General features: G+C 39.6%; 1 protein-coding gene across 2 annotated transcripts in view; it reads left to right on the forward strand.

The window, feature by feature from the left end:
- Positions 1-997: 997 nt before the first annotated feature.
- LOC148029579 (agamous-like MADS-box protein AGL11) overlaps positions 998-13,177 on the forward strand; it is a 146,147-nt gene continuing 133,967 nt past the window's right edge. Inside the window, exons 1-2 of one of the 2 annotated variants that reach the window (XM_087688445.1) lie at positions 998-1,399; positions 1,622-1,724. In XM_087688445.1, coding sequence (XP_087544571.1) covers positions 1,200-1,399; positions 1,622-1,724 — 303 coding nt within the window. In that variant the 5' untranslated portion in view covers positions 998-1,199. The remainder of the gene's footprint in view (positions 1,400-1,621; positions 1,725-13,177) is intronic. The other variant, XM_087688444.1, reaches the window with a different exon arrangement.

Raw genomic sequence — 13,177 nt, forward strand, 5'->3', positions numbered from 1 at the left:
AGAGTATCTCATATGTGCCCTCTGTGTGTCAAGGTTGAGGACTGCCAAAAGCATTTGTTTTGGGATTGTAGAGAAATATCACCACTTTGGAAAGCAGTTAGAAGATGGCTAAGAGACTCCAATTCACAGTGCCGGTTTAGGTTCACAATTGCATTCTATGCATACTAGGGGTTTCTAGATGATGCCAATTGGCTCTTAATTGATCTTGTGAGGGGCGTTGCAATGAGGCACATCTGGGGCAAAAGGAACGTGTGCATCTTTGAACCGCAAAGGAGGGGTAAATATGAGATATCTGTGGTACAATTAAAGCAGAAAATTTTGGCCTCGCTTCGACCAGTTAGGCGTATAGGCTCTCTTAGAAGACGCTTAGCAATATGGTATAATGCGCCTGCATCTAAATGATGCTGTACCTCCTTTTATGTACTTGATGAATATAAAACCAAGCAGTAAGAAAAAACTTAACAACGAGTTGTCGACCTTTCTCAGCGTGTGAATTGGGCAATGGTACATGCATGATGATGCCACATCGCTATAAAACAAAGCGAATAGCTCCAGCCTCCCTACATACTCTGTGAGGACGCCGTCGTACTCCCTGCTAAACGGTAAACCTCAAGGGAAAGCATGAATGATGAGATGACAAAAACGCGATGGACATGGAGTAATGTATGGTTCCCATTTTGTCGTTTTCGATAATGACAGATGCGAATATTTCAAACTTCACTCGTAACTCGACGGGAGAGAGGGGATGCCTCGCGAACTGTGATTGGCGTTTTGGGCAACGACGAGGGAGGCTGTATATATCATGAGTATACATTGTATTATTGTTACATCATGATAATGTATCTATTATCATTAAATTCAGGGCCGGTTTAGTGGGCACGCCGCACGGTGTCGGGCTGCCCGACAGACGACAGTCGAAAGTACTTATTACTTTACTACTTTTACTGCAGTGGTTCCAAAGAGACGTTTAGTTAATGATCGAGATTCGACCTGCTTTAGCATGTCATCGATAAGAGTACGCCTCAACCAAGTAAGCGGTGAGAGTGAGGGTACTGAGACACGGAGTAATAACTAGAAGAAAGGTCAAAATCGGGAGAGACCTTTCGAAAAGAAGAAGGAGAAGAAGACAACGACGACGACGGGAATCATCGTCATCGTCGTCGAAATATACTTAGTTGGATTAGAAGAGGACGCGGAAGATGGGCCGTGGGAAGGTGGAGCTGCGCCGGATCGAGAATGCGACTGTGCGCAACGTGACCTTCAGCAAGCGCAGAGCCGGACTGTTCAAGAAGGCCAAGGAGCTCGCCATTCTGTGTGACGCCGAGGTCGTCCTCATCGTCATCTCGGCATCTGGCAAGCACTTCACACTGGACAGTGTAGACAGCCCCCGCACCCGCAGGTACCTATTTCTTATTATACTCTGTTCCGTATACCTCTTGATCGACCCCTCTCCTGGTTCGTATAAGTCGATATTATAGCCGCATAACCTAATATTCTTTGAGACGCGCCTCCCCGCTGCTCAACTCGGCCAGTATTTATGCATGATTTATACCGAATGATACTACCTCAATTCTCTAGTTCTATCCGCGATTTAATGATACACATGATTGTGGAGGTGCAGGTCCATGCACTCTATGTTGTTGGCCGAGGGCTTACATCCTACCTCGTATTCTAATACAAACGGAATCAAAGGCTCCATCACGGGCGACCTTATTCGAGATACTGTAAGTGTTCACTTGAGGTAACTATATCAGCAAACTGACGTCGTCATTCAGCTACAGCTCCAGCTCTGTAATAATTCCGTTGTTGGGTCGAACGTGTCGATGCTTGTGTTAATATTATCTGCAACATGATGGTCAATTACCTCGATTGCCCAGTCGCTGCTCATGAAGATCCAATGTTGCGACCCTGAATTTAGAATCAGATGCAGCATTGCATTACTACAAGCGATCGGTAGTTATGTCCCTAGCTCTGATCCACGGCATACTTAACTGGGAGCTTATCACTTCCATATAAATGATGTAAGCTTGACGTAACGAACCTCCAAGAAGACAGCTAGAAAGAAATCATTATAGAATTGGTTACTCTTTGAAAGGTGAGTAACAAAATCCATCAAAATCCCCTCCTAAGGCAAATGTGAAATATGCAATGGATGTTGCTTCCTTGTCGCCTTGCGAGAGTCCTATTTTAAGGTCTAGCATGCCTGGCATCCCCCCATGTGGTAGTGAGCATCTTTCTTTATCCATGGCCAAGTGAAATGTTGTGAAAGCTTCTCAAAACATGAACCTTCATTGCAATGCCTTGCAGTAGGTACATCATGCACCTTCTATGGAATAGTAGCTCTATAAGATCTTACAGTACTAATTCACACGAGAATATGTCCATCCATTTCTCAACACATAACCTAAACAAAGACCCCTACTACCATTTTCATATCTTTGGGCCAAAATTTGAATCAGTCACATTTTTATATTGTGAACAAAGACCCCTACTCGGATTTTTATATCTTTGGGCCAAAATGTGGATCAATATGATAGAGATGCTTCATAGGAATGAAGAAATAAGATTCCACGAAAGTAACCACCATTCACTACAACAAAAAGGCTCCATAGACGCGCTTGTAGATGCAATATTTGAACTGTGTTAAAAAATGTTAGGCGCGGTTATTACCGCGACTACTGCTACGCCTACAATTTTGCGTCTAAAAGCGCGCTTATAGTCAGAGTTACACGCCCATATAGATGTGCATATAGACGTACGTATTGACGCACTACATAAATATATAATCATATTTATAAAAAAGTGGATATATTCATATTGTGCATCTATACACGCGTGTATCTACGCATCTAAAAAAGCGTTTACTCTGCAAGTTTTTTATGAGAATAGACGCGCATTTGTCCTACAATTTAGACGCGCTGATAGACGCGCAAAATAGAGGTATGAAAAAAAAAACAAAGAGTACATGCTCTTTGGTTTTTTTTCCCCCATCAACATCAAATTGTATGCTTAGGGAAAACAGAGAAAGATTATTTCGAAGATTTTTGTACTGAAAACAAAATAATGTATGTAGAATACGAAATTTCATATATATAGATGAAACGTTGCCATGGTCGCAAGCACTAGCTGAAAGTAATACATATCAAAAATGAAAATTACAAGCCAAGGGGCGGCATGCATGCATGGGACTCCTCTACATCTCCTCAGAAGAGGCATCATCATCGCTACCACCACCGCTGCATGTGCCGTTGTCGTTGCCACCACCGCTATTGCTAGTCCCCCCCTTCGCTATCCTTAACTGCATCAGGGTTCGCCTACACAAAGGATTAAGGTATATAAATACCATTAGAAATAATAAATTAGAGTTACCTATACTTTTCATGTAAAAAAATAAACATACCTCTTCTGGTGGTGGAATCCTCATGGCACGATTATATTACTCCTTAGTAATGAGTCTCTCCTCGTAGAAATGCTGCCAAGTGGATGCCCGATTATGACCTCGATGGTAGCCTACCTCTCTAGGAGTAGGTATCCTACCAACGATATGATACTACAAAACAATTTGAACATACAACATATTAGAACACACTACATAATAAAGTGAAACAAATTACAAAATTTAATTAAAAAAAGAAATCAAATAATACTTACAAACTCAGCCTTCCATGACTCCCTGCCACCCGATCCATAATGTGATGATCCCATGGTTGCCATCTGGATACGTCGCGCCTCTGCATGCTGGCGACTTGTCATTTTCTTCACTGCTCTCTTCTTGGCCTCTTTCCACTCCCTGCGGTGGCAATTGGGTGGTTGGCCATATCCAGGGTGCCCCTACTCTTGTCTCCACAGTGACTCCTTGGCACGCGTCATAAGGTGAGACCTCTTGTCATGAAGCGCCTCTCTCACCTAATTTGACCATCCCCAATCATCTGAGAATCGTGAATTCTCGAGATTAGGATACCTTCTATGTACTGCCCGCAGTACCTCTTGCCACAAACCATTTTTTTGGTGCTTGAAGGAAATCATGCAATCTTTGTATGTGGCATGTACGACACTTCTCAAGTAGGCTATCACTTCCCTCCTCTCAGAGTCATGCAAGATACCACCAACATCAGTGATAGAGAAGTACATTTGTGGGGGCTCACCTTTCTCATTTCCTGGTGAGGGTGATCGAGAGCCATCTCCTAGGCAACCCCCACAAAGCCCTTGATCTCCTCGTCCTTCCGCACGACTCTCTCTCCTCCCTCAATGGGCACTACCCTCTACCTCACTCGATGCACGTGCTTCTGCAGATGCACGTGCTTCGGCCGATCCATGTACTTCAGCTGATTCTTGTGCATCAGCTGATCTATGTGTATGCATAGTGCATGGAGTACCTATTAGTAGAGGTGTGCCAAGGTTTGGTGTTTGTGTGGCAGTGCTAGGCAAAGATATGATAGGTGTCCCGGACATCACACTGAAAACCTTCTTTGCAGTGAGAGGGTGACCAAGATAATTGGTCATCTCCCCCATGAATTGCTCCTTGTTTGGAAAACCTCCAAAAAAACCTACTAACACCTCTAGAAAACTCCGCTAAGGTGTTGTTCATGCGTTCCAAATCAGGATTAGTACTGGAGGATCCAGGATTTCACATCTACACAAGAAAAATCATGTTACCTTGTGCATATAAAATATATTACATGCTGTTTCTATATCTGCGTCTTTGTGTGCGTCTGTCAGGGTGTCTATTTCCACGTCTATACCTGCGTCTACACTATCATCTGGATGCGCTGACAGACGCGCACAATCGGACCATTTTTTTCAAACTTGGTTAAAAAACATGCAAAAAAACCTCCATAGATGATAGTCTATAGCATTTAAAGAGAGAGAGAGAGAGAGACAAATAGACAGAGAAAGCAAACAAGATTGAGAGAGAGAAGAAGAACTCACTTTCTTTGCTTGTTCCGACGGGTGGCGGCTAGGTTGCAAGCTCCTTGTCCTCCTCCCTTCCCTTGGTAAGTTGCTTGAATCTTCTTATCTTCCTTGCTGTTTGGCTCTTGTTCTTTACTCTTTGGCTCTTCTTTCCTCCTATCCTCCTTTTACTTTTATTTACTTCCCTCATTGTCTTGCAACAACTACAAGATCCTCCACAAATCATCATAATTCTTGTCTCAAGACTTATTGTAGACCAAGATATCACCAAGGAAAACAATATCACATTCCTAAGAAGAGGCTACAAGACCCAAGCCACAAGTCTAGAAAAGTAATCAAGTGCAATGGATGGCCCAAAAGGAAGCATCCAAACTCAAACAATCCAAATGGAGTCCGGAATGCCATCTTTTGAATATCTATCGGAGCAATTTGAATCTAGTGATAACCAAACTTCGAATTGAACTTGTTGAAATTCACCTAGCTTGTTAGCTCATCCAATAGCTCATCTATCTATGGCAATGAAAATTTACTTTTTGTGGTGACCTTATTAAATGCCATGTAATTCACACTCGAATGCGAGCTCCCATTCTTCATTGCTATCTTTACCCTTTATATATATCCATCAATGTGATATAAAATTAGAGGACCGTTTTAACTTTTGAACTATCTTATCATGTAACCTGAGTATCATTACTCCCACCTTATGCACAGATGAGTCTATTGACACGCCTTTCCTTCCCTTTTCTACATTTAAGTTGTTTCCACCACTTTTTTAGTGTAACTATCCATAAAAACAAAAGTTGTTTCCACTACTTTTTTAGTATAACTATCTATAAAAACAAAATGACCTTACATGTCTCTATGAATGATAACTATTCTTTATAAATAATCCCTTAGAATAAGAAAATTGAGATGCAACATTGAATTCACAATAAAAGGTAAAGTAAGAAAGAAATTTCATTCGTAGGTTGATATCACTGCATCAAGACAACCCTAGAATGGGAAGCAAAGATAGGTGGACTAAAACTCTAGCTATCTAAGCTCTAAGGGACATGAATAATGCCATTTTGCAAGATGGGACAAGGATTATATGATTGACTCCTATATAAGCTTAAATCTGTTGTTATTTTTATGATCTCTTCGTTAAATTTAGTTCATAAGGATTGGTATTAGAGCTTGCCTCTAGGTCCTTTAGTCTTGACTAGCATTAGCGAATATCCTTTTACTTTTCAAGATACAATTGGGTGAGATATATAGTTGGTGTCGCAATTGGGTAGAACTCCCCTCTACATTATTGAGTAGAACCTTTTTTTATTTCACAAATTTTAGCATGCAAATAGTCCTCCATAATAAATAAACTTGAACAATATATCTTTTCTTACTTCAAAGTCGTGATGAGACATAATATAACAGAAGCTATAGAGGAAGAATTATTGTGAGAATAGAGTAGCAATCATCAATACAAAATGTGTTGATAAATACTCAATGTGGATAATGTAGAAAATAGACTTGCAAAATCTTGTGTTGTTGGATAATCTATAGAACTATTCACAGTTATTACTGATACTCCTCATCAAACTTGTACTAGAATAGTGTATCATCAAAGAATACTAGCACAAAGTCATCCTAATAAGGTCAAAATATATCCCTCATCAAGTGGTTAAAGGTTTGAAATGTGTTGGTGTTATTACTAAGAGCTAATGGTGGTCATAGCATGTACTAAAGGTAGTCTTTGAAATATCCAGGTCTTTTATTCTACTATAATAATACCTCAATTTTAAGTCAATTTTTGACAAAGCTTTAGTCCTAATAGTTTTTCAGGGATTTCATCATTCAATGGTATAGGATACTTCTTTTCTATAGTTATCTAGCTTAACCTTCTAAATTCAATGCATGGCTTGAAAGCTCCATCTTTTTCTTTTGAACTATCTGGTGGCTCCCCATGGTGAACTACTTGGCCAAATAACACCTTTCTCAAATAATTACCTTACCTGTTATTCTTAGAGTTTCATTGATTTGGGAATGGCATCTTGTAGGGTGTTTTGAATGCATTCTACTCTTAGGGTCAACTCAATTTTATGATCCACTTTCATAGATGGAGAAAGTGTTAGTTTAATGAAGAAATCATTATGGTTTCTTAGCCATGAAATTTTCTTGCTCTCTTTCTATTTTCCTACCTTGGTTTAGCCAAATCAAATAGATTGGTTGTCCTTTCATTAGGGCCTTCTTGAATTCAACTAAGCTTTGCTAGTTATACCTTGGTTTTATTGGTCTTTTCATGAGTCTCAATTGTTTCACCAGGGAGATTCTAAAATACAACCTTCCCTCCAATAACAAGAAACAACCTTTGTTAGGTTTTATCCAATCCACACTCCTCGATTTGGAATGTTGTGGCCATCATTGTTGTCCATTTTGTCTATGTTACAATGGATAATACACTTGTCTCTCTCAATTCACGTCTCCCTTGCTTTCTCCCTCCATACATATATACACACAAACACGCACCTACACATATATATCTTTCTCCCATCCTCTCTTTTTTTCTCTCTCCCTCTCTTGCTTTGTTTCTCTATTTCTCTCTCCCTCCCTCTCCTCTTGCTCTATCCCTTTATTTCTCTATTTCTCCCTCCCTCCCTCCCTCACTCTATCACTCTTTCTTTCTTCCTCTACCTTCTTCTCTCTCCCTCCTTTTCTCTCTCTTTCTCTCCCTTCCTCACTCTATCACTCGTTCTTTCTTCCTCTACCTTCTTCTCTCTCTCCCTCCTTTTCTCTCTCTTTCTCTCCCTCCCTCCCTTCCTTCATCTCTCGTTTTGTCTTTCTCCCTCCCTTCCTCTCTTTATTTCTCTCTCCCCCCTCTCTCCCTCTGTTTCTCTCTCCACCCCCTCTCTCTCTCCCTCTTTGTTTCCCTCCTTTTTCTCTTTCTTTCCCTCTGTCTCTCTATTTTTCATAAATCCCCCTCTCTCCCTTCTCCTCTCTTCCTCTCCCTCCCTTCTTCTCTCTATTTCTCTCTCTTCCTCCCTCTCTACCTCTCTACCTCTCTACCTCTCTACCTCTCTCTCAATGCATCTCTCCACAAACAAAAATAAAGAGAGAGAAATAAAAATAGAAAAACATATGAAGCCCTTTTTTCTTCCCTCCTTTTTCACGTTGGCGATTTTCCTCCCTTTTTTCCTTTGTACCCCTTTCCTCCTCCTTCACGGATGGCGATGACAGTAGTGGAGACAGTGGTGAGCTCACCCTCTCTCTCTCAAAGCTTTGAGCCCTCTTGCTCTCTTTCGTTCTCTTTTTCAACTAGTCTTCAAAAATGCTCCCAATGGATTTTTGGTGTGTTTTTTCCTCGATATATAGTTGCTATTTGCATCGCAAACTATCACTATCTAGGTTGCAATCCACATCACTATTCAGGTTGCAATTTGCATGGCAATTTATGTCATAAGAGGTATCACAATGTGCATCACTATTTACGTCACTAAAAAAAAGTTATGATGCAAATAGCAATGCCTATTGCGATGAAAATTACAATGTCACTAATTTACGTCGGAATGAGCATTGCTATATCATTATTCCCTTATAGTGCTTGGAATGTTTTTCTACATTGGAGGACCAAATTAGTGTATGGTTTATTACAAAATGGAAGTCTCTGGATGACATGTTCTTCAAGTAAGCTTGGGGTGTCTTGCCCTTGATGTGCCCTAAGGTTGTGCTGTGGAAAAAAATTGGAGAGTTAGAAGTCGAGCCGGCCAACTAAGGCCACTAGACACACTAAACTTGAGGATCCTTAAATTTAGTGACCGTGCAATATACTTATATAAGTCAAAGCCTTTTCTCTTTTAAATATTTTCCTTTTCTCTTCTTTTAATGGGTAATTTTATTCCTTTGGGAATGATTGCAAGGTGACTGAGACATTCCTTGCTTAGCATGTAGCCTTTCATTCCTTATTGTTTGGTGGAGAACTTTGGGTAGAAGGGGTGGATGCAAAAAGTAAACTGGTTGTCCACCATGTCCTCGTGGTGTCACACAGAGTAGGATGGAAGGAGTGCAGTGCATAGATGTAGTTGAATCATGTCCACTCTATCTATCTATGTATGCCTTGATGTTGAAGAATAATGGACATAGTCCGTCTGCATAGAGTGTTGGAGCTTAGTCTACCAATCTAACCAGAAGTCATAGATAGTTACATGTGGTGATGAAGGCAAGGTCAAGACACTTGGTAAATTTTTTGGGGAATTGTAGAATAAGGTTCGAAGATCTTGTGGTTGGAATAAATACAACTTTCACGTTTAGGAGCATTAACATTGAGGAACTTCGGGAAGTTATATTGGCCATGACATTGCAGATCAAAAAGTCTATGCCGTAGAATAAGAGAAATGGAGTGTGTCTACTCTTTCATAGCTATCAACATAGCAAATTGCTGACCTTGCAATATCAACAAACTCTTGGACAACATACTACCATTTTGCTTGTAGTTTCCAAACTTCCCAAAGCTGACAAGATTCCCAAATGACATTTTCATCCTACTATACCTTCCACTTTTTAGTAGTGCTCTTTCCTACATGAATGAGTTTGCACGTATAATGATTAGTGGTAGAGCTTTTCAATGCCTTCTTTCTTTTGAAACTTTGAAGTCTAGAAGCTATTTTCCTTCTTGTTCTTGGTATCTCTTCATTGGTTCATCTAAGTCTTCTTGCTATACTTCACATTCTCCATAGTCAAGAGGATGGTCAGTCACCTTTCAAGTAGCAACTTGTAATGCAATCAAGAGTCTCAAGGAGTGCTCCTATACCTCTGATGCCAACTATACCACTTGATGTGGTCCTTAAAGCACATTACTTGCACTCTCCCTTGGCTCATTAAATTCTTCGGGCTCCATAAAGTGTGTCATGGAGTACATAAATTTTGGGGGCTCTATAGGTAAGAATTGTTTTGATATAGAAAGGATTCTAGCTCTCTTAATCCCACAGCTTCTAGCTCTTGCTCTCTATAGCCAATACCCTTTAGATAGTGTATAGGGAATTGTATTATTGGGGCTCAAGTTGAAAGACTAACTACTTGGTTGAAATTTAGATTATCTAGAGCGACATTGGGCAAGCTCAACTATGTCTTCAACTCTGCTACATCTTTAGTGTTGGAGGTGGAAGATTTATGTATGGCCTTCATGTAGAGCTCTTTTTGCATAAGATCACATACTTGTATACATCTACATGCTTAAGCTAACCTTCTCTATGTAGGAAAGTTGCAAGTTCAATGGGGTCACCTCAATCAACGTGACTTCAAAGACCTTTCTCACTTCATTCTGAGTCTATGTGATGACTCTAATCAAACTTGCATCAATGATGCAAGGGACCTTTTATTTTCTCCTAGGCTTGCTAATTTTCTTTGATTTCTATTTTTTAAATATCTATTTTAGCCTCGTCTTACTCTAGTTGGACTCTTAGGTTTGCTTACTAGGCTTGCACTTCCTCATATGTTTTCTGTAGCTCTTCTATCTTCTTTTTACTAGTTTCTAATGCCAAGTCTTTCTCCTTGGACAATGATTGAAGGTCTTTCATCTAGTGGTTGGTTTGAAGTATGAAATTTCTATAAGCCTCTTGGAGATCATTCAATCTAGTTTGAAACCCTTGTTCTGCTTGAAGTGCTTCCATTTTTTCCCTTCACAGTTCTTTGTATAGTGGCTCTAGGGTGCCCAAGCTTCATTTTGTACCTAGTACCAAATGATGCTCCTTTGAGCCCAAGATGGACTCCACATTGCATTGTTTATCACCTCTTCTGAAGGGATTGTTCCCTCTTCTTTGGGTTTCACCTTCTTAGTTATGGCTATCTCTCACCTAGCCTACTCACGTGTACACACAAATCCAATGACTCATTGTAACATAATGAGAAAAAATACCAACAATTACCATTTCGTCATTGTACAAGCTATGTTGCATGATCCATGAACACACTCACTTGCTCTCCTCATTGTCCACACACTAGTGGACTCATTTTTGAGCCTTTAAGAAATTCCAAGTTATCATCCTATTTAAAAAAATGGCCCATAGATAGCGATACCCATTTTACCTCAAAATTATATCACATAGGTAATCATCAAAAAGGCCTTGATGAGAGGATTCTAACATATCAACCTTTGAAAATTTTGGAGTTTATGTAATCAAGTAATCTCAACAAGCCTGATAATAGAAGCCTCACCTTCATTTGTCCTTATGGAATATTCCTTAGAATCCCAAAGAGCTTAAAAGCCTCAAAAGTGAGTTTGAGACTTCCCTAATGACTCACCTCCTCTTCATTATCTACCCCTTGACAGATAATTGGGATATGTGAAACTAGATTCTCCTCCTTTCTCTCCTTGAGAGGAATGTCCAACCTCATTGAGTGCTAAGGCCTAACATATGAATGTATTGATAGAAGCCTCAACTATAATGGTAGTTGTAGATGCTCAATACACTAAGCATTGTGGTAGGTGACTAAGAGGGACAATAAGTGGGCTAAGGCGGCTCAATCATTAAATGCATTTAGTATTACCATTTGTGGCTATACCTCTATGATTGATGAACTGTGAGGGAGGGCTCAAGTTCAATCATATTTGCTAACACTAATGTTGATAATGCAATTTTCTATATCTCTATAAGCAATAGACTTGGCGTCTTTGATAACTCTCCATCATCTTTTTGATAACTGCAAAATCTCATCTTCAACTTGTGGTGGATCCATAGGGTAGATAGTCTTAACCTTTTTAGGTTTTTTAAAAATATGAAGATTCTCTACTTTGCAAAGACAATGAGAGAGTCTCTAGTAACCTTCAAGAGTAGGATGATTGACCCAAGTAGGTAGACTAGAGCATTGCCGATGAATTTCATTGTGAGAGGTCTTCTTCCATGCAAGGATCTAAGGAAAAAGTTATTGCTATGGAGATTAGAAACCATTGTTCTTTCTAATGGAGGACCATGTAGCCTACCATTCACTAGATCTTTTAGCACATCTATGCTATAGATCTTGGGAATGGACTTGAGGTTAGATTTGTTGCGGATTTTTTTCAAGCTTGGAGATCAATACCTCTTAGTGAGCCAAAAATGCATTACAATTTCATTAGCTCTTTCAAACAACTTCAAAATGTGTAAAGTACCAAAAGTGTCATTCAATAGGGCATGGTCCTAGAGAGTTTCTATGTCCCATAAGAAAAACCCTAAATTGGGATGATCCTTCTACATCTATAAATAGACATGTTTTCCACCTTTTAGCCCATCCTTGTCTTATAGGTTTTGGTCATTGGCCCTCTTCCATTAGTTGTCCAACCCCCAATGACTATTGGTACATGGTCTAGAATCAACAGCCATCATCTTCAAGTGGTTTTACATTGTTGGGCTTACTAGTTCCAACCCTAAACAATACTACATTATGGTTTCACCATGCTACCCTTCCATTTCCAATGTTGGTCACATTTGTGGTTGTATCTACATTAGGCTATTTTTGTGTTTTAATCTCTTTTCTTCATCAGCCTCTACTCCAATTGGTGGTCGCTACACTTGGATCCATATTTGGTGGATGAGACATATTGACACCTCTCTTTGCCCACTCCAATAAGAGTTATTAGTTGTTGGATAGTTCTACCCTTGAGCATTGTGTACATTTTCTCAGTCATCTATAACATTGATTCATTCACTTAAAAGTTCTTTTTATTCTGTACTTGTGTTTATGTGTTTATGTTTTGATTTTGGGCTCTGCATTTATTTCATTACTATGTCCAAGTTATTATGTTTCAGCCTATTCATACATTTGGTATTTTTTCTATGAATACCCTAGCATTTCTTCACATGGTATCAAAGCTGGTGCTCTTTTAAAGAGTATCCTATGGCTATCATGGAGAGCTTGGTTTTTGTACAAGTTACAAAAATGACATGCATCTAATTAATGATGGATCAAATGCCTCAATCTTTGGATGATCCTCTCATGCGTTTTCTAGCCATTCCTTGAGAATGGAGGCCCTCAAGAGGCATTATGGCCTTGATTTGGAGGACTACTTCATCTTCTAACTTTTCTTTTAGGGATTATTTGCAATGGCCTAGCTCTTCATCATCTCATACTCTTTCATAAGGTGTATCTTAGTTGGAGCATTCTATTGATGAGACTAATCACCTCTTAATTGAGGAAAGACTATCCACTCAAGACACAACTAATAGTTCAAACTCTTTATAATGAAGCGTACTAGCAAGTTTGCACAATCAATCTTTGTGTGAGTCTAATTTTGCATATACTACTCCTCCTGTTATGT

This window comes from Lygodium microphyllum, chromosome 11 (genome assembly GCF_053477565.2).
Source record: "Lygodium microphyllum isolate KBCC chromosome 11, Lygodium_microphyllum_v1.1.10, whole genome shotgun sequence".
Classification (NCBI taxonomy): domain Eukaryota; kingdom Viridiplantae; phylum Streptophyta; class Polypodiopsida; order Schizaeales; family Lygodiaceae; genus Lygodium; species Lygodium microphyllum.